Source organism: Corvus cornix, chromosome 7 (genome assembly GCF_000738735.6).
Source record: "Corvus cornix cornix isolate S_Up_H32 chromosome 7, ASM73873v5, whole genome shotgun sequence".
NCBI lineage: Eukaryota > Metazoa > Chordata > Aves > Passeriformes > Corvidae > Corvus > Corvus cornix.
The window spans coordinates 26,047,333-26,074,198 of NC_046337.1; the positions used below are offsets into that span (position 1 = coordinate 26,047,333).

The 26,866-nt window shown below is 47.6% G+C and overlaps 1 protein-coding gene across 6 annotated transcripts in view; it reads left to right on the forward strand.

The window, feature by feature from the left end:
- NRP2 (neuropilin 2) overlaps positions 1–26,866 on the forward strand; it is an 89,693-nt gene that overhangs the window by 782 nt on the left and 62,045 nt on the right. For all 6 annotated transcript variants that reach the window (XM_039554702.1, XM_039554704.1, XM_039554700.1 and 3 more), the window contains exon 2: positions 11,278–11,455. In XM_039554702.1, the coding sequence (XP_039410636.1) occupies positions 11,278–11,455 (178 nt within the window). The remainder of the gene's footprint in view (positions 1–11,277; positions 11,456–26,866) is intronic.

Sequence of the window (26,866 nt, forward strand, 5' to 3'; positions counted from 1 at the left end):
AGCAGGCAGCCGGGGCCGTGCAGGGCTGGGAGCGGGCGCAGCTTAGCGGCGGCACCCTCAGGAAAAGGCTGCCCCGCTGTGCCGTGCGGGACCGGCACTTACTTGCAAAGGCCGGGCTGTCCCGGGACAAGGCGGGTTCATGGCAGGTATTGGGACGCGAGTGTGTTTTTCTGTTCCTCGCTGAAGAACTAGGCTGGACTGTCAGAAGGTGCTGGGATGAAACCCGTCTTTGCGTTGCTTCGGCATGGGGACAGGAGTGGGGCAGGCTGAGGCTGGGCCCTGTGCTCCCCGGCCACTGGCTTTGAGTCTCGGTAATGGGGGCAACAGGGTCCCAGTCTGGAATAGTCTCGGCAAGAAAAGGATACGCCGTCCAGTGCTCTCTCGGGGCTCCTTCTGCGCTCAGGAGCTGCCTGGCAGGACGGTAGTGCCAAGCCAGCAGCTGCCGAGCTGTGGATTTGCCTTCCCGTTAGTCGGGGCCTCGGGACATGGCTCAGGGCCCTGAGCTGCGGTCTGACCCGAGCAGTGTTAGATGATGGCAGAGTGCATTCTGCCTTCTCCTGCCCCAGAGCTTTGTGGCCACCCAGCTTCCCCTTGAAAAGGGGAAGTGAGAGAGTCTCTGCTGCCTGAGAAAATCCCTCTCTTTTGCAGAGCGAAGCACAGACATTCCCGATAAACATTCAGATGCCGGTTGGCATCACCTCCTTCCTTACGGTTATAAAGGAAAGGAAAAAAAAAAAAATCCCATCTTTTGTTCAAGTAGGAAAACGAATACACACTTGATGGGATGAAGAGAAAGGGCAGTGTCCTGGGAGGCCCTTGCTGAGCGCAACAGTCTTTTCAGATGATCCCGGTTGCAGAAGCAGTGTCTGATCTCCTGGAGTGTGTTTTGTGCTATGGCAGATAGGGCTGTAACCTGAGGCTGGCTCCTGATGGTGCACTGGCCAGCCTGGTTGTGATCCCTGTGGCTGCTGAGTGCGCGTGTGTGCCTGTGTCCATGCGTGCACCTCCTTCTATCCTGAAGTGAATTCGGCGCCAGGACTGTTAACTAGGGAGAGGTTTGTGAGCAAACCGTGTCTCTCAGGCCATTCAGTCGCTGCAAGAAGTGTTTATTTGAATGCGGGGTTTTCCCGGCTAAGCGGAGCATCACATGGTGTTGGAGCCAGCAAGGAAGTTGCCTCTCTGTGGCCGACACCACCGGTGGTTTGCCGAGATGATGATTTGACCGGCTGCAAACCCGATCAAATGACTTTATTGCCAGCACAGCGAGCAAAGGTACGGGGTAATGGGATGCAAACCTCGATCAGGCTACACTTAGCTCCAGTAAATTAGCCAGCCTAGTAAGGAAAACATGCCAGAGGTAGATGGATTTATGTTTCAGTCTGGTGTATCTGAAAGCCTTCCCCCATTATGAGAGTCCCTCTTTAGGTTCCCTAAGGGAGGTTAGTAGAGAGGGGAGACGTTTTTAATAGACAATAATATGATAATCCACATGGAAAAAAACCTCATGCAATATTTCTACAGTAAGAGATAAACAGTGCAGCTGCCAATTTGTATGTAGCCAAGCAAACCCTGAGATAACCATGGGGGAGAGTGGGTGGGAGACCTGTGAAGATAAATCTGAAGGTTCGATGGCTGTGTGTTTTTCATTTTTCTGTAAAAAGCAATGAAGTAAGAAAGTAACAGATTTGAGTGACCCAAGTACTAAGCCATTCAGATGATGTTTATGCAGCTCTGAGCAAAGCTTACTCTGAAGCCTTCCGAATAGTTTATTTAAAAGCTATTATTTTTAGTAGTGACTTAGGAGAATGCAGCAAGGTGGGGAGGGGGACCAAAACAAATTTCTGCCAAGGAAGCACACGGCCACATATACAAACATGCGCGCACACACCCACGCGAGCACCGAGTGTAGTGCCTTATGCCCGTGTGCTGTTAACTCAGCTCTTACTGGAAACAAAAGCTTTTTTAGACTAGGAATCACATAGTTGTCAGAGCATTACTGAAAACCACTGATACAAGCTCAGTGGGGGGCTCTGACCCAGGTTAGGATGGTGCATTTTGTTTTCCTAGTTTTACTGCTACAGAAAATCATGGTGTGTGGTGTCTGGAGTGACAAGCTGCATATTGGTCCCAGAGGGCTCTACGGAGGCGCTTCCCATTTCCCTGCCTTGCTCCTTCTGCCCCCCGATCCTCCTTCCCAGTATCTACTCTGTGTTTGGCACCTTGTGCGTGGCTTTAGAAGGTTAAAAGGAGAAAGCACCCCACTTTGCTGGCTGGAGAACACAGTGCTTCCTGTCCCAGCAGCCGGTCCAGGCAGGCGGGTGGGTTGGTTTCCTAGCAGAAACCTCTGGTGCTGCCAGGCACCAGGACATGGTGGCCTTGTACTGCAGATAGCTTGAGAGGAGAAAGCATCCTTCATGGGGTTTAGGAAGCTGTCAGGTTCAGATAAGGCTGGGATCCTATCCTGTGGGACCCCCAGTTGTATTAATAAGGAAAAATTAATTTTTAAGCACTGGGATTGCTGCCAAATTATATGACCTCTGACAGACCAGCTGTGCTAGGAAAATAAATTGTCTACATCTGAGACCCGTGATCCTATCTGAAATCGAAATAGAAAAAAAGTTGTCATTTAGCCACAGTGGTGGGGGCAGATTGCAGCAGCCTGAGAGCAAACTGGAAGCTGCTAAACTTGTTCTCCATTGTGTGGTGAAGTCACCACCACCGTGCCCCCATGGGGTCTTGGGAATACAGTTGTCTAATCCGGGAAGTGTGGAGAGCTGATGTGCCGGCACACACCCAAGCTGGGGCTGATGGTCTCAGCACGGGGGTGGGGGCAGAAGTGGGGTGTGAACGTTTCCAGCTCCATCCTCACTCTGTAACAGACCTTTGGCACATTTCTAATTATAATACACACACACAGACAAAGAGGTAGTTGGGCTATTTTCGAAATCCCTGTCTACACCCTGGTGGAAACCGCAATACTAGCAACAACATAAATCAGGGCTGTTGCTAACAGTGTTGCACATGGCTTAGCGCTACAGTAGCATGGGTTTAATCACACTCAGAATCAAAGGGTCAGCCTGCTCCCTGCCTGAGCCAAAGAGCAATCTCAGGCCAGATCCTGAGCCAGGCTTGATGCCTGTGCAGTGAAAAGACGCAAACACAGACACGGAGGAGAGGTTTGTCAACACGAGGTCAGCAGGCACGGGGCCAAACACTCGAAATCACAACTTGGATCTGTAACCCTTTCTATGTGCAAGTGGTGCCCATGAATCAGGGAGAACAGCTAGAGTGATGCTGGGAGGCTGGGGCTCCAGCTACAGCCTAGGTGAGGTGACGTCCTCCCAAGCAGGTTGGGAAAAGGGGTACAAGCAACAAGTTGGCATGCAGAATAGCCTGAAGTATTGCTTGCAGGAGTGGATAGCTGTAGGGACTTTCTGTTGGACTGCTTCTTCCCCTCTCTTCATACTTGTTGAGTCAAAGAAAATGGGCTCCAGAGATGAAGTTCTGGGCTTCAGGTCTTTGAAACCTGCACTTATTTCTTCCAGTGCATTTGAGACAAAGGCAAGACATCTGCCCAGCTGTTCTGCTGGGTCACCCCTAGCTGTGAAAGTGCTGCCCGTGTAGGGCTTGAACGCTTGCCCTTTTCTATGTCCCTTCTAGGAAGATGGTGAAGCCAAAAGTATGCTGTCCTTTTACTCTGTTTACGTCTTATTGAAAGGCTCCTTTGAACCCCCTTTTTAAAGAGGGATACATGTGGAAAGAGGAGGGAGGGAAACCCCAGCCCCTTGCACACACACACGCGCGTACCCACACACACACACATTTATAATCTTCCTGATTCTTCCTTTCTCTTTACAGGCACACAGATCTCTACCTTTCCTCTTGCTCACAGAGCCCCTCCAGTCAGGAGGGACTGCCTTGCTGCCTGCCACACACATGCATGCTTCTGCATCCGTCCCTTCCCTGTGCTGTCCCTCACACCCCCAGAGCCCCTCAAAAACTTTCTCCCTCATGCACACCCCAAGCTTGCTGCTGTTTTCCTCTCTGTTTGACTGCTGAATATGTTCTCAGCAGGTAACAATGTGTTTAAGATGATCACCAGAATGCGCAATAACTTTGGTGCTAGTGGTGAGGCTCAGCAGCAGCTGGATTTGAGCGCACTTTCAAAGGCTGAAGCCATTACTGCTCGGCAGCATGCATAGGGGGACCCGCGGTAGGGCTCTCCCTGAGTGGCTCAGGAGGTGCTGCTTCCCTCCCATCCCATCCGTGGGGCTATCTGCAGCCAAGGCACTGCACTGTGCTCTGAGGCTCCAACAGGGCCCCTGCGAGGGAGGGCCAAGCCAGGGGTGTTGTGAGACTGAGAGGCTCTGCCAGTCACTGTGCGAAGAGGCAGGGGTAAACTGCCACTGCCTGATGGGGAAAAGCAGGATTCCATTTCAGAATGGACCCTGACAGATGAGTTCAAAAGGTGTGGGGAAGCTGGGAGGGTGTGGGGGGAGATGAGAGATGAGATAAGCTTTTTTTTTTCTTCTCAGATTTTTTGTAATAATAATACTAATGAGTATTTCAGAGGCATTGAACACCTTTCATCAAGCCTGAAGCTCTTTAAAGAGGAATTCTAGGGGAATCTTTTTTCCATGTGTACAACTAGAAATGCCTCTTGTCTCCATGGCCCTTGAACCAGCCTGTTATTGGCAGCATTAATGGGGATGGCTCAGCAAATTTTCACCACCATGTTTTTTCATCACATAGCCTATAGGTAGGGTGGCAGGCTGCCATGCAGGAAGCTTCAAGCTTCCCCAAATCTGTTTCCCTGCTTGCAGTACTGGGGAGTCAGAAACTGCCTGACCTGCAACTTGACGGTCTCCTAAAGCTGCCACCTATTCCTGGGAGATGGCAGTGTGTTTCCATGAGACTTCAAGCCCTTGGGAGCCTAACAGAGAGGCAGGCATGATTTCTCCAAGTTCAAAATGCAGTTATCCACCTCCCTTGCATGTGTACACACACACTTACATGCTCTCCAGGATGATTACTGTAGCAGCCAGGAGTTGTAATTCCAGACCCACAAATTACATTCGCAAGCAAGCTGGGAGAATTGTGTGTACACGTATCTATAGAAAGACTAACACTATTAAGTTGGTTGCCCTATTGGAATTGCATTTGCCTCTGATATAAGATGACAAATAATATAGTTAGTGAAGTTGGATAAACAGGATATAAAATCTCATTAAGGGTATAAGAGAGGGGTTGGACAGGATGGACATTTAAAGGTCAAGGTTGTCACTGGCTCAAGTGGTACAAAGCAATGTCAGCCCCTATCCAGAACCCCAGGGGTAGAAATCACCTGACCACCAGTGATTTCAAAGCAAATTACCTGGATTTGCATGCAGGATTTGGCCCTCTCATTTTCCATGGTGAAGGTTGAGTAGGTCTCCATTTCAGGTTTCTACTTAATTCCTTTGTGGATTAACATGGGAAAAAAGTTGCAGGTATCAGAAGTCTCCAAATCTCCTTCTCTCTCTTCCTCCCTCCAACATTCCCTTCTTATTTAAAAATAATTTGAAATGATCTCTTTTTGCAAAGGCTCACAGCTAAAATGTTCCATTTGCTGAGCTTTCCGGTGTTCCCCTTTCACTGCTGTCCAGTGCTATAAAATGAATATATTGCATCCCTTCCCAGTTGCCTTAGGAAGCAGTCAAATGGCTGCATTCCTCAACTGATGGATTGGTGCGTTTCTTTCTTGCTTAAGCCCAGACAGTGTTTTATGAGCTTGTCTCATGACAGGCTTGAGACACTTTGAATTGAACAAAATCCTAGTTCAAATCACAAAAGCAGTCTTTAAATTCTACTTCACTGTGTCTCTACTTTTAAGTGAAATTTTAGTTAAACTGGTAAAAGTCCTCAATGAAATGTTCAGGAGACTTTCCCTGGTTGTGTGAAATCTCAAGACATGGATGTGGGTAGTGCTCCGCAATGAAATGTGCATGTAAGAGCCTTGTGTTGTTTGTGCATGTTTGTCCATTAATTTGTTCAGGAAGCCTTTGAAGCTTTATCTCACAATCCAAAGCAAACACGCTTCTGCTAAAATGATCTATGCTACTGGGAATAAAATACCTAATCTCATTAGCTTCCTCTGCACTATGTCTCTCTGCTTGGCCTATGGCTAAACTGTATGATTTAAGTCCGAGAGTTCATATTTGTGTTCCTGCCTCGTGCAAAAGTTGTGCCGTGTGGTTTGGGGTGAGAGCCCCTGCCACATTAACTATGCCTAGCCAGGGTCAGGGCTCAGGGGATGAGGTGGGATGAGCGTTAACGGTGATGAATCCTTGGCAGAAGAGATCTGTTTGTCTCCTCCATACCAGGGTTTGGCAAAGTGCTTGAACATGCATGTACCTTGAAAAACTGATCCTTGAAGAGCTGTGTGACTAACAGAACTGAAACATGGGTTTCCTGCACAAGGGCTCAAGCCAAATTCAGCAGCTCTGAGACAAGTGGGTCATGTATGCCAGCACCCGTATTTTGCTGCGTTGTCAGAGGATTGGCAGGGCAAATCTCCTGCCCAGTGCTGAATCCTGGGACATGCAAATCTGCAGTGGTTGAATGAGAGTGTGAAGTTGGGCTGAGGGCCTCATGCCAGGAAGAGAAGTGACAAGGCTAGGTGGTGCATCTGCCTGCTGTGGAACTCCCACATCTCTCTCCCCTGTTGCTTTGCTGCCCTCACAGGCTGCTCTTTTCAAGCAGCACAGATAATGATGCTGCTGCTTCTAAGGCATCCAGAATACCTTAAAATTTGTGTGCAGCCCTGAATGATATCCCAAAAGTAAACTGAATTCAGCAGATCAAAACACGTGGTAGTTTTGTGCCGGACACTACAAGCTCTGAGAGGCTGTAGTATGTATGTTTGTTGTGAAACTGGCCTCTCTGGTGATGATTATTTTTGTTACAGGCAGAGTTGGCTTTAATTTCTGTGTGGAAGGTCCAATAATAACAGCGAGCCCTGATCTCCTGGGGTGAGGGAAATCCAGAGGGGTTTAATCGGCAGGAAATTCAAGTAGGAGAATGCCCTGCTCCTGGCCTAAGGTTTCAGCATGCGCCTGATGAGCTGCAGAGCTGAAAAACCCTAAGTGTGGGTGAAGGTTCCTGGGGCCTGGCTGTTATTTTTGAGTCCTCTGAGTGACGATTGCTTGTTGTGGCCTGGGGGAGGCAGGAGGAGACCTCATCAGCCTGGGTGTCTCCAGCAGGTCAGGGCAAAGAGGAGTCGGCCCCTTGTAAAGGGTGGGGAGCTCAGCTGCTGATACCCATCTCCATGGGAAACTTTGGAACTGCACACTCTACAATGCAGCATTTGTAGGAGTTCACCCCTCGTGAGCTTCTCCAGGTCTTCTTTTCCCATCCCTGTGGCTTGGTTGTCATCCTCTGGTGTAGTTCTCCTGTTGGGGTGGCCCTCCATGGAGGGAGTTGCAGGGATAATGCATGTTATGGTGACCCTTGATGAAAAGGGAGGTCTGCAGATTTCCCAGCCTGACCATAGTCTACTCCAACACTGCCAGGTAGTAGTGACCTCCACAGCCTCCTTTGAGGAGTCTTGCTGCTCTCCTGTGGCCTCGTTGTTGGCACCACACTCCAGTGGCCCCTCTACCATGTGGACTGGCAGGGGCCCCAGCAGTTTGCTTTCAACACCTGCATTTTGCTTACTGAGCAACGGGATGTCCCACACACCTGTCAGACTTGGCTTGTACTTCAGAATTTAATTTTGATTTTATTAAGTGAATTCAGGGCTGGCAAAAGCTGCCAAAGCCCATTAGCTATGGAACATGTCTTGCTTCCAATGTATACAGCCTGAGCAGTAGCCATGCCACTAACCTTTTCTTTTTTCTTTCTTTTGCATGGGTGCAATGCATCAGTTTGTAAGGATCCATTTACATAGAAGCTTGAGCCCCTACTCTATACAAAACAGGCCATACTTTATACAGAAATACAGTGGTTGGCATGACTGCTGAGTCAAACCCTTTGCCCATCAATGAGCATGGTGATAGTTTTTTGTTGTTGCACGTGTTCACCTGCTAGATAGGTGTTGCCGTTGCACATGTTCACCTGCTAGACTCACCTCTGTGAATCAAAAGAGGAAAAGCCCAACAGAACAATTACAGAAATATTACAGTCATTTTGCCTCTTCAGATAACTCTAAGAAGCCTTCAGTTCCCTGATATGCTGTTGCCCACCATGTGGGCAAGGCAATGCTGTACTGAAGTAGCCCCCTTCATTTCTCTGGACCTTCTTGGGGAGGAATGAATGAGAGGACAAAATATGTTCCTCTGACAGACACAGATAATCTTTCCTGCAGGTGGGAGACTGCTCCAGGAAGATGGTGACATTTTCGTAGTAGTATCTGAGCACCTGAGGGATGCGGCTGGTGCTCTTGTTTACTTGCGGTTCACCTGCTTGTCCTGTTTTGCTGGAGAGACCTCAGTTGGGCTGGGCTGGGCTCCAGCCCCTCTCACTGAGGCTGTCCTCACTGGCACCAGCAGTCCAATTTGGGCACCAAGCTGACCTGAAATTAGGATCAAGCCTAGGGTTTTCCTTAGCTCAGTCCCACCGACCTGTGATGGCCTTGCAGGGCAAGGGAGAAGTTTCAAGGTCAGGGTAGAACTGTGTTTCTGCTCCTGAGTTCATTTGTTGGGGAAGAGCTGGAGCAAGCTGGAGGCTGACACCTCTGTTCACATGACAGTTCCCCTCCAACTGGTTGAGTTGCAAGGTCTCACAGGGTGTTCACGGTATCCAGCATGAGTAAGGGGCTAGCAACTTCTGAGTGGTGGGTGATGTTGGTGGTATCAGCCTAGCGGGTAGCATGTGTGTGAAAGCTGGAGAGACGGGGAGGGGATGACGAGGTGTGGAAGGATTGACTGTATTTTCATTGTTTCTAGACTTTGCCCTTTCCAAGAAAAATAATCTGCAGCTTGAATATTTTTATTTGCTGGAGGGGGTGGACATGTGTGCAAACGAGGTGTGAATTTTTATGAGAAGGTGTGAAAGTGCGTACATGAGTGAAGTGTGAATTACACGTCTATTTGTACATTGATGTCAACAAGTCCATGAATTTCTTCTTTCCACGTGAATGTCTCTTTCTCTCCCTCCCTCCAAACCCACATAAACACATGTGTGGGCAAATATGCCTTCCTGAGAGAAGATATTTGTGCAAGAATGTAGGTTAGTAAATGTTTGTGTGTTGAGCAATCTCTCCTGTGGAACAAAACCAGATGTTTTTTGGTATTCTCAGCTCTTCATGGCAGTGCTGCATTTTTTCCCCTCGTATTTTTCAGGATACTTACAGGATTATTTTAAGAAAAAGGGAAGGCTGCAGATCTGCCTCTGGGTGTGTGCAAAGAAAGTTATTTTGAAGAGTGAATGTGTTAGGGGGCATGAAAAACATGGGGGAAACTGAGTGTTTTTTCATGGCAAAGGAAGCCTCTCTGGCCCATGATGAGCCCTCCTGTTGCCCTTGGTTTTGCACAGGACACATGCGTTTTATGCAGGCAGTGTGCAGGCAGCAGGTTGTTTATTCAAAGTGCTTTTTTGCAGGAAGCATTACTGCTGAGAGGTCCTGTCTGACTCCTGTGGCTTGCCTTGGCTCTGGCAAGAGAGCAGTTTGAAGACAGGCTGGGATGTCCCTACCAAGAGCGGGCGGACTTGTGGCAGCCTGGCAGGGGACACTCCTGGGACATGGCAGACCCTATGGCAGAGGAACAGAGCCAGATGACAGCATGGGGCTGAGGCCACACAATCTGCACTGCTTTGCTTCTCCTGAGTGGTCCTGGGGCTTTGCAGTGAGTGCTGCTGTGGAGGGAGAGGAACATCCCTCAGGACCAAGACAGTGGGGAACACTGTGGAAACCCTTGGCTCATGGAGCTGCTGGGATGTGTGGTTACTTTCCTATATCAAGGGTGATGCTTCTCTGTGCCTTGGCTCCCTTGGGGGTGTGGGATGTGCTGCAGGGCCTTGGGAAAATCCATCTGCACCCTCCTGCATGTCCAAGGTCATCCAGGGCTGTGGGGATAACCTGACAGGGGGGACAACCCATGAGGGTTTGCATCTCACATTGTACCCCAGTGCTTATTGTCAGGGAGGGGAAGGACTTTCCACAATGTGGGACCAGGGTCACGCTGTATGCCTGTGAGGAGGGGCTTAGGGTTTTGTGGGGTTTTGCCCATTTTGGTGGGTTTTGTGTGTTTTACTGGGTGTGCAGAAGCAATGCTGTCTTCTGGGGGCAGATGTTGTAGCCTATGGGTCTGGGTGCTGGTACAAGGGGGTGGCAGAGGAGTAAGGGAAGCAGGACACATGATGGGGGCCTCCTGAAAAAAGGGACTTTGGGATTTGTAGTGCATTATCAAGCGACCTCGTGGTGCAGATTTTCCTCCCAGCAAGTAATGCAATAATAAATTTGATTTGCAGCATTCATGAGATTAAATGTTTCTTTTATTATGAAATCACCCTCTAGGGCCTGTTCTAGCCCAAAGCTGAGAGAGCTTCCTCTGCTTACCATGCAGCCATTGCCAGCCATTTGTGGGCTAGTCCCACAAAACCACCACTGCTGCTTATCTGTGTCTGCAGCTCCAGTGGATGGGTTAGCTTGCAAGTCTGCTGAGACGGGTTTGTTGGGGCAGGCAGGTTGGGGAGGGAGAGCACAGCAAGCGGAGAGGAGTTTTTATGGGGCTGCAGGCTGGGGCCAGGAAGGACGGGTGCTGTCCTTGGCTCTGCCACACAGTGCAGGTGGGCCTGGGCTCACCATCATCCTTGACATGCCTCAGTTTCCTTCCCTGGAAACAGCTCAGCTTTCTGCCCTCCTGCAACTGGATTGAATTTGTAGTGTCCAAATTCTGGTGTCTCCTGAGGCAGCTGTGGGAAACTGACAAAGAGCAGCTTGCAAAGGAGGCAAAGGAAGGGACAAAATGAGGCAGTTCCAGATGATCTGATATCAATCTGTCTCTTACTTTATGGCTCTGTAATTGCCTTGGCAAGAGCATTCATTTCTCTTTTCTGGTCTGTGTGAAATGTGGTATGTAAGTGTGGCAGGAGGTGGAGGGGAAAGGAGTATGTTTGTTCTGCAGAATAATTCTCCTTGCCCAGAGATTAATATCAAATATTAGAGTATCAAAGATGTCAATGGCCTGGAGAATGGTCTTTATCAGACCACCCCATCAGCGGCCCAGGGAGACCTGCTGTGCACACCTGATGCCCAGAACCCATTTCAATGCCTTGTTCCCTTCTGTGTCTCTGCAGCTCAGCCATGCGGGGGACGCCTGAACTCCAAGGATGCTGGGTACATCACCTCCCCAGGGTACCCCAATGACTACCCCTCCCACCAGAATTGTGAATGGGTCATCTACGCCCCTGAATCCAACCAGAAGATTATCCTCAACTTCAACCCTCACTTCGAAATCGAAAAACATGACTGCAAGTAAGAGCTTTCCTCTTCCTGCTTTTGCCTAGTGGTATGGGTCTCGTGCTTCCTTGCACTTGAAATCAAGTATCACCCTGAGCCCCCACAGTGCTGCATCTCCTTGCCTTTCAGGAGCAAGAGTTGCCTGTGAGGTTGTAAGATGCTGCTTTAGACACATAGGATGTGCCTACTCTGAGATGAACTGGTAGTTCTTAACTTGGCCTGATACCACCTGAAAGTAAGACCCAACTGGCTTTCAACCTGAGCTTGACTTTGGTTAAAAGGCCGCTTGTTTTTCTGTGTCAGGGTGGCCTTGCTGTTCTTTTAAACCATGCTGGGATAGCAGAGCAATTTCCTGGTGTGTAACTAGGCAGAGGTATGGCAGAGAGCCCTGTGGCTGGAGACACAGTTTTGGCCATGTGAGGCTGGAGACATGGTGGTCTGAGCTGTTTGGGCTGGATCTGACTTCCCATAGTGCTTTTTCTGCTATGTTTGGTAAACTGGGGGGGGTGGGTTTGTTTGCTTTTTTTTCCCCCCTTTTTCTTCTAAGAAAGGACCCAGAAACTAGATGTCTGGGAAAAACAATTAACAACTTGTAAAGAATAATTAATGGCATCAAAGGGCACCATAAAAGGCTGAGTTAATAATATGGTCTCAGCAGACATATAAACCTGTGGGTTTCATCTGGAATCCACAGTCAGCTTCAGGGATGCCTGCGTTTGAAGGAGCTTGGGGTCTCCTAAAACAGGCCTGACATAGCAGTCCTGCTAGATACACTGGTCCTGTTGATTAAAAGGGGGTTGCATATGGAGAGGGAAATTCTGTTTGTAAAAAAGGACAAAGAAACAGGGGAAGCATTTATGAGGCTGCAGAATCAGTCCTGTGGAGAACAAAGAATTCAGCATGGGTTTGATGATGTACTGAAGGTTATGAAGTGCAGAGCTGAATCCTCAGCTATCATAAATCAGCATAGCTCCTCTAACTCTAATGAAGGTGTGCTGATTGATGTCATTGGGGATCTTGTCACCCCCTACAGATAAAGCCTGGGCTAATAAGGCTTTGAACACCATGAACTCTCCCTGAAGTCACTGTGTGTGCAAGGTGTTTAGTGCTTTGCAGGATCAGGCCTGTGTATAAAGAAGGGAGAAGGTAGAGAAAGGCTTAACGTGGGCATAGATGAACACAACAAGGCCGTGCAGTGGATGTGAGAATGATAGTTGCTATCAGATTTTATTGTTGCTTGCATAGGCTGAACTGCACAGCCTCCTCATAGCTAATGCAATTGCCCAAATTCACAGTAATAAAGGCTGTATAGGCCCATATTTGCAGTCTGAAGAGTGTGCCTTATGTATTGGCCAGGACAGTGTGGTGTACTGGGCAGGAGGGACTCCAGCTTCTACCTCTTCAAGGTCTCAGGCAAGCAAAAACAGGTCCGTCAGAGACCTGGAAATCCCCATGGGCACCAGGCTTTTCTTCCACCTGCAGGAAGATGTCAGTTTTAGCTCTGAGCATCTTGTGCAACTTTTGCCATGTTTTGCTGCCTGTGAGAGAGCTGTCTGGTCCCAAGCTGCACGTGGTGTGTGCAGTAGGACTGCCTGAGCACTGGGGATGTTGGTTATCCCTTTGCCGCTTTCTGCTTTACTGTGGCAATCTTCTGAGTGGCTGCTGTGTGGTCTCACTATTTCCCTTTCTCTGTGTGTGTGTGCACAAGGGAGCCTTTATTAAAGTGAAACACGACTTATCCACTGTGCACTTGAGTTTCTGCTGGTCACAGCTCTGAGCTGAGAGCCAAGCTGACTTAGGGTGCCTGCTCCCTCAAGCCAGCACTGAATTGGAGTGGGTTTGAAAGAGCTTCATGGACAGTTCTTGACAGGAAGCATAACAGAACAATGAAAGCAGTGCATGAGAAACATGGCCTGAAATAAATGGATAGGAGTGAGATTTTTTTAAGTGACCGGCCAGAAGGAGGCAAATATGGACACTGTGTAATGCTTGAGCATTAATACTTACATTACATTACAATATATAAATAATAGGTGGCCATCTAGTGATAAATCTCATCTGAGTGTCAGAGGGTTTTTTATGAAGAAACGAAGACCTCATTGCAGCTGCAGGTGTGAACCTTAACAGGAACAGGAGTTCAGCATCAAAGACACAGTCAGGGCAGAGCCCCCCTTTTGACATCTCATCATTAATATAGAGCACATTCACATCATGGTGACAGGCAGATGGGCTCCATTGGGCCACTCGATCTCTGGGCAGACAAGGTTCCCTGCTCTGGTGTTGCTACCTGGCAGCTATTGGAGCAATAGTGGGGCCAGTCTGTCTTTCCAGCTGCCAGAGGTAAACACCATAACCCCTTCCTCTGGTGCTTCTTCTTTCAACATTTCATTTTACCTTATTAGGCTAAAGTTTCTCCCTCATAAAGCATAACATTTACATTCCTAAAAACCATTCAAAAGCCTACAAAAATATCTCCAAGAGTCTTTTTAGTTTTACTGTGTTCCTTCTGGCCTTCCTTGTATCTGCTTTAGATTTCCCTTTGGGACAGGAGGCATTTCTTCCTGTGTTTTGTACAGTGCCTGGCACCCTGGGGACTTCTGACGAAAGGTCAGTGATTTCCCCTCGGCCAGTAGCTGGCCAGAAGAGGCCTATGAACCTGGTGCTGCCTAGATGCCAGAGCAAGAGCTGGCTGCAGAGAACAGCTTTGGCAGCCTGAAGGACAGAAGCATAAGCCAGGGATGGATGCCCAAGGTAGCAGCCAGAGGTGGCTGCTCTGTGCTGCTTGTTGCTATTGTTTCCTGGAGGCACATCTGGGCTTTTATTTTTCAGCTGTGTCCAGTTGCATTAAGAAGTAACTGCACTCTATCACCACCATCACGAAAGGAGTAATTTGGTGTAATTGAAGCCCCAGAACATTTCTCTCTCTCAGTGCTGTATCTGTGCTCTGAGGAAGTGTCTTGCTTTGGGAGCATGCTAGGTTAAGAAAATTGGCCTCCTCCTGCTGTTGTGGCTGTTGTGCACCAGCAGGGCTCCCTGTGGCAGGGAGGGTGGACATGCTGTGACACGGAGTATGGGCCCCAGGCCATTGTTCGTGCTGTCCTGCAGCTGTGGGGCCACAGCTGTAATGACAGAGCCAAAAGGGAAGTTTGACCCTCTGGTAAAAGATCTGCCAAACTATTTGGAAATGATCATCCTAGTGCCTGGCTGTTTCTTCCCCTCTGTGCTGCAAGTGCAGCTGTAGCTCAGGCACTGCACCCCACGTCATTGGTATCTGTTCATTGAACAGGGAAGTGGCATCCAGTGGAAAAGAGCAGGCTGCTGCTGTGGTGAAATGTTTCCACTTCCATGTGGTATGGTGGTTGCTGGGCAGTCTTGTGCATGCCAGGGTTTATTTGGGATCCCAGGAGTGACATGAACCATTTGCAAAAGGTGTGGAACAGGGACAGCTATGCCCCAGCTTATGCAGTCATGTAGCTGAGCTGTCCACTCCTTCTTAGTTGCCATTTTGTTGTTCTGTCTGCTCTGCTTGCTTGGAAAATCCAAGTCCGAAACCTCAGCTATGAGTGAGTCATTGCATTTATGACCAACCACCTTTTCCATTTGTGCCACCCTCCCACTGCTGGTCTTCTCTTTGGACCACTAAAAGCTCCCTCCTGCATTTGGCTACTGACTCTGCCACCCCCAGCCACACTCAGCTGACCCTACCAGAGGATGAGGCTGGGCGGTGCACACGCAGCTGAGGTACTCTCCCTCCAGACTGCAGTGGATGTGCTCGTGCTTCCTCTGCAAGCAGAAGACCTTCCAGCTGAGTCATAATATCTGCTCCAGAGGAACAGTGTTTTTAAAAAAGCCCGACTGGTAGTGAGACCATGCTCAGTGGGTTTTTCTGCAGCCATTTCCAACACATGCTTGCAACTGGGTTGCAGTCGGTGGGATTCCTGCCTGGGAAGGACTTGGGGAACCGCTGCCGTGGCTCGCAGCCCCCTCTGGTGGCACATGCCAAATGCTGGTGAAAGTTTCTGGAGGCAGGGGCCGGGGACTCCCAAAATAGGCTGGAGATGGCAAATTGGAAATAGAGCTGCAGTCAGGCTCTTCCTCCTGGCTTTGGGTCCCACTGTCAAGCCCAGAAGGTTTCCAGAAACAGGAACTGGGGCCACTATCATGAGGAAATTTATGCAGTTGTCACTGTGATCTCGTAAATGCCATAATGGTGCCAAGAGAGTTGAACCAAGCACAGCATCCTAATGCGTGCTGGATACAGGACAGGCATAGCAGGAGGAGACACGCCTGCTCCCAGCTTGAAGTGCAGAGTGAACCAAGATTTGGCTGGGGAGATACCATGCTCCTAGTGCCCATCTCACAGAGCACTGCTGGCCAGGGGACACTGGCAGCAACATGCTGGTTTTCCCCTGCCACAGTACAAAGGGTGAGACGTGCGGCTAGGACAGTCAGTGAAGGCCTCTTATGGCAGCATGGCTATCTCCTGAGTGCCCAAAAAGCTGGGCAGTGGAACAGAACAGCTCTGCATTCTTCCTAGAGAGGCACAGAGACATTGGCTCAAATTCCTTTGAGCTGAGGTGGCAGGGAGAGCTGCATCCAGACCCAGTATCGACAGCCAGTCAGGCAGCTGGGGGCTGCAGCATTCAGCCTGCCTCTCTTGCCATCTCCTTCAAACAAGAGCATAATATTGCGAGAAGCCATCCTTCTATCAGTGAAGGTTAAGAGTAGACAAGGCAGCAATCATGGACAGCTAATTAGTAAATGCTTTGAAAAGTATGCATAATTAGCTTATTAGTAAACATTTTAGAAACAATGCAGTTCATCTTGTGATTGGCAAAATGCTTAGAAAAGAGAAATACATTTGGAACACTAGAGAATGCCAGGGGCTGGAGGGGCTCTTCGCTAGGATGCAAGGGGAAGTGACTGCATCTCCTGAAGCACTGGGGGAGTCGAGCTTTAACTTTGCAGGGAGGGGAAGTCAAAGATGAGATGTTAAGGAAGGCATTTGCTTGCTCATACATTTGTGGCATGGGTAGCCAGAAGCAACATTTCTAATGTACAGGAAATAATTCAGTCTGGGTAACATGACACTGCAGCTCAACTTGTCTTCAAACGAGCTTCTACTGTTTTTTAACTCCATCCAGCATCCGCTGTATGGTTCATAATTCCCATTAAGCCCGGGTCATTTTCCAAAATGGAACATCGGTGAATGGGTTAGCTGTGATGGTGAGACCAGGCACATGCGTTAACAGCTAGAGGCTGTTCACATGCCTCTTCTCTGCTTCCCATCTCTGCTTGCTCTGTGGCTGTGCTTCTCTATGCCCCAGAGCCTTTCCCTGCAGAGACAGGCCCAGTCCAGGCTCCGCAGAAGGTGGTGGCCCCAAATGCACTCTCATGGGGTCTCCTATGTCCTGCCAGCTCACTAACATCCTGTGCATAGGAGTCAGATCTCGTTTTGCACCTTGTTTCCTGTTGGCATGATGACAAATTGAGGGCCAGCTGGTGACACTGGGAACAATAGGATTAGAGACAGAGACCTCTCCCCCTCCTTCCTGCTGCTGAGGAGGAGCTGGTAGTGGTGGTGGTGTACTCGCTTCTTAGTCAGCGTCTCTGTCCAGCAAGGAAAGGAACAGGACCCCACAGCATCTGGACAGGGAGCAAGCACAGGGCTGGCTGTGGTGGCTCCTCACTAAGAAGGTTCAGAATTCAGCTAAAAGTGTCAGAAACGTGTGCATTTTTTGAGCAAGCACTGTAAGCTACACTCCAGGTCTAAGTCCTTCGCATCTTTGCAGACCCTGCTCAGTGCAGATGCCATAGGATAGGAGTAGAGCAATCACACTGGAATGCCTGATAACCACAGTATTGAGGTGCTCCTGCTTTCAGCAGAGCCTGAGGCCCTTGACTATCTTTGCAACAGTGCACCAGCCCATGGTGTGACACCAGTGACACCCTTCACAGAGGCTCATCCCAAACAGGTCTCAGGAGCCTCAAAAACTATCTGTGGGACTATGAGTTTTGGTCACTTTTTTTGTGTTATACAGTGGGATTAACAGTGCTCTTCTACATCATGGGCTTGCTGTCTGGATGCAGGAGTTAGAAGGTTTAGTGACTGTAAGGGGAGTGCCAGAATGATATTATAAAAATTATCCATTTTTTGTTAAGAACTAGATGCTAAGCCCAGTAAAAGCAATACTGAGGTTTTACCTTGATTTACATAGGAACTAGTTTAGCCTTTTAATGAGCAACTGTTTGATTTAGCTATGTGCAGCCTTTTTAATAGATATAATCCCTATTGTCAGGCTGTAACAGGGGAGTGGCAGACTCCCCAGCAAGTACCAGTTCTGGGAGTTGTGAGATTTGGGTTCTTCCTCTTCCCTGCTATTGATTTACTGTTCCTGCCTTGGTGAATCACTTAAAATTCCTGCCTTATAAAGAAGAGAAGATCTGGGCATCTGCAGGCATAAAACCCAGTCTAGATAGCAACAGTGCAGTGCACACTCCCCTCCAAAGGCTGCTGAGCAGCAGCATCACACAGGAGCAGGTCAGAGCGTTGCAGACAACGACCAGTTCATTCTCAGCCTTTTCTGGCTGGGTGTGAATTCTGCAATTAAATATGAGTGCAAAATAAAAAGAACAGACTGCAAAGAGCAGACTGAAAAACAGAAGAAATTTGTGGTTGCTTTTGGCCAGAACTCAGCATAGAATATATTTGAAGGAATTGGGGGAGGTTAGGTTTTAGTCTGAGGCAAGTTCTCCGCTTTCTTTAAATCAAGCAGCTGCACACCACCGTTGAATGGCAATGTTGCAAACCACAGTCTGGTGATCCTGGAATTCCTTATAAGTTAATAGCAGTCATGGTCCACTAATCACAGCTAGGATGTTTTAAGCAACTGTCTTTGATATATCAGTTCAAACACACCATAGAAAGCCTTCCTTATGCTGACTTAGTGAGTAGATCAGTAGATCATTAGAAAGAGTGAATAACCCGGGGGTTTTCTGTTAGTTTCTCACCCCACCCCACTGCTAATCCCAAGGAATTCTTGAGATCTACATACAGCTTTGGTGAGTAATCAGAGTACAGTAGTATGGTGTGGTTTTAAAGTAACACTGGGTCAGACATGGAGATACTATTGTTTAATGAATTCGTAGAAGCAGAGCCTGAAGCAGGGCGGTCTGACAGCAGAAATGCTCTGCCAAAGACTTCGTTCTGTTGCAAATGGCACAGAAACTAGCAGGGTGGCTGCTCGTTTTATGTGACTGCCCCCACCTTCTTGCAGTGGTACAGAAGATACTGTGTGAGGAATCTTTTGAGGTGGAGTTTTGCTTTCCTGAGACAGGCAGTACTCACCCACTGGCGGTGGGAGAGCCCCTGTGCTCAGCCCCGTGCCTGCCGAGGCCATGCTGCATGCAGGGTGTTTGCACGGGAAGTGCTCAATGTGTTTGAAGCCTCCAGGGAAACCTCAGAGCTGGGGCTGTTGATCGATGCCGAACAAGAAGTAGTAGTAGTCGTCCCCCCCCCCACCGGCAGCACGAGAGTTTGAGGCATGTGCTCAGCTTCCTTCCTCTTCTGTGAGTGTTGGTATGAGGTTTCATTTACATTGTTATCTTGCAGGGAGAAGGAAGGTGTAATGACTGTCTCTTTGGTAATACTGATGTCTGGCTGTTAATCATGGGTGGGAACAAGGTCTGGGATCTCCATCAGCAGAGGGGACTGACTCACCATTGATCTATGTTCACTGCATCTTGTTGAAGTTTTTTGACCCATTTGATTTCTTAGGTTTTCTTTTGTGAAAACCCTCTGATTTTTCTGCCATTCAGGAGCAAAACATCTCTCTGTCTTTAAATATGGCAGATGGGGATTTCTTCAGATGTCCAACAACTCAATTGAAGGAGACCTCAGGAGACCTCTCCCCTTCCCTGTCCCCCTTCTCAGCCTGTCTTTTCATCTGCAATCTGGAGATGTAAGGGCTATAGTAATAGAGTGTCAGAGGAAGTAATTGATTCATCACACGCCGAGAGAGGAGTCTGTTGCCTTCAGTGTCAGTGGAGCTGAACCACAGCCTGGAAGGGTGAGGGAGGCTTGTAAACACTCCATGGCTGAGCTGGCAGGACAAAGCAGACACACTGCCATGGCTGAACGCGAGGGTGACACAAAGGGTTGCTTGGAAGAAAATCTTTCTGAGCAAAGCAGTGGCAGGGTCCTTGCCTGTAGGAGAAACAGGGACAGTCCTATCCCCCTGTTCCCAAAGCACAGAGGTACCTTAAGGAGAAAGAGTACCTACCAGCCTCATGCAGCATCCCATTCCCTTGCCTCTGTCTCCCTCTTGTATCTTTATGTGGCTGCCTCTCTGACCTGCTGCCCTGGGCTGGGCTGAGCTCACCTCAGCGGTACCAATCAGCCCCTGCCAGCAGCCAATTCTTCCCACACCGCCAGACAGTTACTGCTGTCTCACAGAACTGTGTGGGAGGTCACTGCTGCTGCCAGCGTGCAGCAAGGTGTGGCATGTGCATGGCACAGCACTCACCCTCGCTCAGGCATTGACTGTGCTCAGACTTGGCACTGTTTGGCTCAGATGGCTATTGAGCTGAACGTGCCCATATTTTGAGGAGAGAAGGGGGTAGGAGATGCTGTGCTATGCAGTATGCAAGGAGGCACCAGGCATGTTTGGTGCACTGTTTGCCCCAGAAACAGCTCTTACTACAAGCTGGCACAGCCAAATTGTGGGAATGCCCAAACAGTGGAGGCTGCAGGCCAGTCTTGGCAGTAAAGGTTTACTCGCTTGTGCATCAGCTAAGGCAGGAGCTGGGCTGTGAACAGGCTGTGTCTGAGAAAATTCGGGGTCAGAAAGTCGTCCTATGGTGGGCCAGTCCCAGGGTGACCATCCATCACTAATGAGGGCTGTAGACAGCCAGGAGGGTGAGGGTGGGCTGGTCAGGGCTCTGTTCTTACAACCTCCTTTATACAATTGGTGCTTAACGAGGTGTTTATTTCAGTTTTGTGCTGAAAAAAAGCCAGTGCAAATGAGTGATAGTGGAAAGCCCAGCTACCAAGCTCTGATCCCTGTCTGATCCTGGTTTTTACTCTTTCCTTTTGCTTTTCACTGCATGTTGTATCTAAGGCCATGGCTGATACTGCACCAGCAAGGTGTGATGGAACATCACTTGCTCCTCTGGGAGTAGGACTGGCACAGCAGGCTGTGTGTGTTCCCTGATCTTCATCAGCACCCCAGAACTTGGACAGCCTGGCCTAAGCTTGTCTCCATCTATTGCCTGGGCTGTCAGGCACTGGATCCCATCAGGAAAGCAAAATCTGTTCCCCCCACTGCAAAGAGACCAAAGTGAACATTTCCCCTTGCCCTCTGCCTGCTCTGCTGCTTTTTGGCAGTAAATTTTCCTTTTGTGGTTTTTATCTTTTATTATATTTATTTTTTTCTTTCTGTTAGTGATCAAGTGCCTGTAAGTGGTGACAGTAAAATGACATAGAAACCAAAGTCTAATTTTTCCCACAGATGGGTTGTAGCAGAAGGAGAAAAGTGCAAATGCATTTTCTCAAGTGTCCTTCGTTTTAGGGTATGAAAGGGTTGTGAGTTGCTTCAGTTCCCTTAGAGCAGCAACAGAAGGCAGAATGCCATGGAAAGGGGACTTATTCTGAACATGCTTTATATATTTTATTCCTGATTTCACCATGATTCTCCCCCCACCAATGAACACCAAAGACATCTTGCAACAAAAGACCCCTGTAGCTAAAAATAGAAGAGTGAGGAATTTATAGATGGTTTTGGAGACAGAAATAAAATTAAACAGCCATGTGTAACTCCTGAACAACAGCCTGCAGAAAACCCCCGAAGTGCACATTAGCACATCTCTTTTTCTTATATAACGGACGGTTTTCCAGACATGCCCCAGATGAGAGCACTTCTCCACTCCAACACGCCTTTCCGCAGCGATCTGGCAACACAGCTTGAGGGAGGCAGCCTAGGGATGAACGGCAAAGCACGGGGGAGCCTTTGCTCTCCTGTCTCAGGGGAGGGCAGCAGCATGCTAGGAGCTGAAATTCCCTCCTGAATCACAGCTTGCCTCAGGAGCACTTTGCAGTTATGTTTTATTCCTCCCTTTGCACGAAATATTTTGGCTACCTTCCCCCCCACACACACACATAAGTTAGCAGTAACTGCTGAAAACCTCCTCCCATCAGCAGTGCTTGTAAGGGGGTGAAAACAACAACACAGAGTTTAAACAGAGGCTCTTTATAGTTTCCATTTTTTGTCTTCAAGGCATTTTTGAAGAAGTTTTCCAATCTAATAGGGTTATTTTCTCTCCTTCTCTGTGTGTTTTTCTTTTTCTTTTCCTTTTTCCTTTTTTAAATTTTTTTCTCTTTCCCTTTAACTGGATAACTGGATTTTTTTAATTTCTCAGAAATTCTGGTCAGATTTTTTGAGGACATAAGAAAATAATCCAAAGCACAGTAGAATGATTACAAACCCTCACAATACTGTGATTACACAAGACATAATTGGATACAACAAATTCAAAACAAACTTCTGAGAAATCCTAAGCAGTTTTGCCTGTGCCATTGCCCCCCCACTCCCCCCACCCTAGCCTAGCTCTCCCCCTGCTGCCATTGAATTTTTGTCATTTTAGTCACTGAAATCCAGTGAAATCCCTTCAGATTCAGAGCAATTATAGCCCATTTCTCTCTGTTGTTGCCAGAGTCAGTTATTTCCATAAGGGCAAAACAAGGGCAAGCTCTGTGAGCATCTTTTGCTTCAGCATATGCAAAAATGGCCCCAAAAGGTGCAGACTGAGGTCAGATTCATCTCTCCAATGTTCAGACACCCAAAGCCCAGGTCTAGTTAGTAAGAGTGATTTGAAGTACTTTTGTTGTCCGTGCAGAAGAACAATTAATCCCATCCCAAGCTGGGTGTGAGAAGTCTGCTTCCTCTGAGAGCCGAGGACATTTAGCTAGCTGAAGGTAGGTGCGGTACAGCCTTTTTAGTTCTGTGCACAAAGCTGTATCAGGGCTTGTGTATGAGGACTGATTCTTTTCTCACACCAGGATAAATTAGGAGTGATTACCCTTAAAATGATGAGTTACACATGTGTAAAACCAGTTCAAGTCAAAGGAGAATCCAATTCATCTGCTGTATTTATAATTAATTACTCTGATTAAGGGCTGGCAGCTAAGATCAAACTTCATTGCTCTTGTCTCATCAGATAACAGTGGTGCTTGCCTCTGCTATCATGGCTGTAAAAAAAAATAATTTAAAAGTCCTCAGTAGCTTCTGGAACAATTTAACCTTTGAAGGGTATGTCCTGCAGTTGCTCAAGATTGTGTAAACATCATGGAAAAGTTTTTTTTGTCTTTCGCAATGTAACCACCCATGAAATAAGGATTTGGTTGAAAGGTGGAGTACAAAAGAGCATGAAGATGGGTGTTGACACAGAAAAATCGACTAAGCCAGCTAGCATGTAATGGACATTAATTCTAGCCACCTCTTGATTGTGCAACAAGCACAGAGATGCTGGTTCACCATTTCTTAACTATCTCTATACTGCAACTGCTATTTAATTTCTAAGAAACTGCCTGTTCTTAGAGGATGTTCAAAAAACCTTATGCTTTTTATAAAAATTTCTAAGAAATAAACCTCCCACCACCTTTTCAAAGGGGGAACAATTGCATTTACTAGCTGCCATTGTGGCTAAGCACAGGCCTTCCCCAGCTACCTGCAGAGTATTAACACCTGCCCAATTTCACTAGAATAGCACTTTCTCTTCCTCCCCTCAGCAGATGGATTCAAGACACAGTGACATATGGTTCAAGCAGAGCAGAGGTCTTGAAGGCTTAAGTCAGCCCTGGGCCTTCCCAAATTTAGGGTTGTTATGCAGTCTGTACCTATTTGTCCCTCTGTTTATCTAGGCCAGATTTCTCCAATATAATATAATCTCTCCAGTCAAGACTGGCTTCTATTCTTGGCTGTGCTGCAAACTTCCTGTGTGACCTTCGGGCAGACACTGCTCCTCTCTGCCTTCCTACCTCCCAGGGTATCGTGAGAATCCCATCATTACTGTTTGCCAGCTGCAGTCATGAGCCCCATGGAAACGCCTATAAATAATAGCTCCAAATTAGACATTGGAGGAGTTCAGGTTAGAGCATTGCATCTCTCTCCAGTCCTGGCAAGCACTGGAAACTGGGCTTTGCTGAGTGCAAGTCCTCACCTACTTCAAGTCATAGCTCTAGAGAGAGACTGAGAAAGCTGCCAGCTAGGTCAGAGCTTGGACTGGGGAGCCAGTCCTCCTTAAGCTTTGGAGCAAGGCTTTGCACAAATTTATGTATTCAGAGGACTCATTATATGGCTGTGAAGGTATAAATAATTTGTGATTCATGTTTCTCCCCATCTTTAGATGATGTCCCTGTAATGCCCTTGAAGGATGTTTCAATGGGGAAGGACTCAGCATCTCTTGGGACCTGGGGATGATGGTACGGGGTTGTTGATTTTGTGTTCAGCAGTATGGGTCACCAAACTGCTTTGAGTTGTGTCCCTCTGGAGAGGAGCACCCAGAGGAGTGTCGCAGGCTTTCTGGTGCTGCTCCCTAGGTGGGTTGTAGCATTCCTGGAGCTCAGCAGTGCCTGAGTGGGCACGTGGGAGGTCTGTCCTGGCCCCAGGGGATCACAGAGCACAGCTCAGTGTCAGGGAGCAGATTAGCTATTTCCCAACAGAAAAGGACTGAAAAGCTGTAGGTCTTCTCATAATCACTACATCTGGGGCTTGTTTGCCTTTGTTGCACTTCTCTTGGGGGGCCAGCAGCAAAGTGACTTAGGAAAAATAGAAAGGAAACACTGGGAAGCAGAGAGGTTGACTGGAGAAAAAAGCAAGCAAACAAGCATGAATAATACAGGCTGTAGAAGTGCTTTAGAATTAGTTTATAAAAGCTCTCTTAACATCAGCAAAGCACTTTCTATTAAAAAATCTGTAATAAAAACACAGCAATATTTGTAAGTATTGTACATTTTCTGTTTAATTCTGTTAAACAGCTTCAAGAAGAGCATCTAAGCCTTGTATTTCCCTTCTTTCTCAGCCTCCATTGTCTGGGGAGTTAAAAGCACTTCAGCATTGCCTCCCTGCCTCAAAACTCCCTGGTGAAAAGCTGTCTGAGGTGGTTTCAAACCAACTCACTGACCTTCCCACTCAAGCAGCAGCTGGGAATGTCCTGCCATTGTGCCATTGGAGGAGCAGCCAACTGTGGTCACCTTCGATGCAAAAGAAGAGTTGGTTAATCCATTGATTATACTTGTGGGTTACAGAGGTTGCACCCTACCCTCACATATTTATGCTTGGCTCGTTGGAGCAATGCCTAGGTGGGGAAAAGTGGCCATGAAATGTGCTTGGAGAGATGGCAGCTTTCCCAGTAGAGGTAATGCCAGAGAGGTCAGCCCACAGGAATGTTGGTGCATGTTGACTGAAACAATGGATTTGGTTAAATGAGTGAAATGCAAATTGCTGGGCACTGTATGAGACAGTTTGAATGCCATTGCAGCATAAATGTATCCCACCCAGCTGTGCCCTAGTCTGTAATTATCTGAAAATGAAATGCTTAGAGTAGAAAGCATGGTTAGGTTTTCTTCCTTCCAATTTTTCTTCTTCTTTTTCACAAGGGAAGAAGAAAGTCTGGAAACCAATGCTTAAGCTTAACAGAAGCAAAGATTTGGCCAAACTAGATTGTAACATGTCCAGTGACCCAGAATGAGGAGAATGGGGTTTATCAATTTGTTTGTTTGAGGGCCAAGGCATGGACATGACTGAAGCACATGGTTCCAAAAGAATCTGTGGTGGGGATTAGCTGGCATTCTTGCTGAAGTTTGGAAGTTTAACAGTTTTGACTGGACATCCTTGGTGTTTCATTTTGAAAACCTAAAGCTTATTTGCTGTGATGGAGAGGAAGTAGGTGCTCCTGCTCATCCGGGCAGGAGCTATCTCCCAAGTGTAATACTTCCCCAATTCACACTCTGTTTATATGACCCAAAGAAAAAGTTTTGCCTCATGCGGAGCAGAGGACTTGGGCCAAGATTTTTTAACTAGGGAAGAAAACTCTTACACATTTATATTAATTTTACATTTGGCAAAAAATTATTCCCTGACCTTCCCTTAAGGGCTTTTTTTCAGTTGTTTTTAACATTTGATTTATTAAGGATTAGCTCCAGTATGAGAAAGCTAAGTTAGATGCTTGAATGAAGCCAAATAGGGTTTAATTCAAAGAGGCAAATATTTCCTGATGATTTACTTACTAGATTCATTCTTTTAATTTTCCATTTGCAGATTGCCCATGAGGAGATTGCAATATTCCCAAATTGTATGTGTTACTGGAAGCCTGTCACCCATTCAATAAGAAAGTATTTCTTGGTCCAGAACTTGCTTCTGAAATTGCAGGGCTCCTACAGAACTGGGTGGCTTGAGGAGCCATGTGGACAGCACTAGGATGTGTGGTGTGCTGGCTACAGCAGCAGCTGTGATCACTGCAGTCAGGTAGTTGAAGCCATGTACTGTGTTGGCGAGGTACAACCCCACGAGGACACAAACAGATGTGATTCCCTGGGATGCAGCTAACCTCTGCCTGTGCATGAAAATGGCAGCTTTTACAATCCACCCCATTAACTGTGTTTTGCCAACATTCATGTTTTTGCCAAATTCATTTTTTTGCCACATATTCACAATTTCACTAGTAGCCAGTAGTCCTGCGGCACAGATGTGCACTTCAGATGTGGAAGGGCTGCAAGCACACTGAAAGCAAGTAGTTATTTAAAGAACAAAATGTCCCCGCTGTTTGCTCAGTACTACTTTAAACAAATAGACAAACAAGGAGGAAAAAATTCTACTTAGAAGCACTAACACTGCCTTCTACATTCCTCCTCCCTAGAGAGATGGTAGGATCAAGCCACATATGATGGACATTAGTGGGGTCATTCAGGGTGCTGCTGACTGGTGTCAGGGTAATAAGGGGTCACGAGGTAATAGATGGCTAGGCAGAGCTGAGGAGAGAGCAGAGGGAGCAGATCTTCATTTGCATTGCTGTGTGTCCACACACCAGCTAAGCCAAATGCTCTTCCTGTTTGAGTGCCACTTCTCAAGACCACTTGGATTTCACCTTGGCCAAGCCAATTGAGTCTGTAATGAAGTTAAAGGCTGGGTGATTGCAGCTAGTTGAGTGCTCAGTCCAGCGTAGACAGGATTTTATCTGCAGGCATTTTGCTTCTGGCTCTCAGCCTGATTTAGTCCCAGAAAGGAGTGAAACCAAAGCCATCTGGGCCATCTTTCTTTGTGGAGGAGCATACTAAGTCCCTGTAAGTTTGTTTTGAGGTTGTTGCTTGCCGATATGTGCTTTGCAGAACGGGAATGAGTCACATGAGGATCATTCTGTATCCAGCAAGCT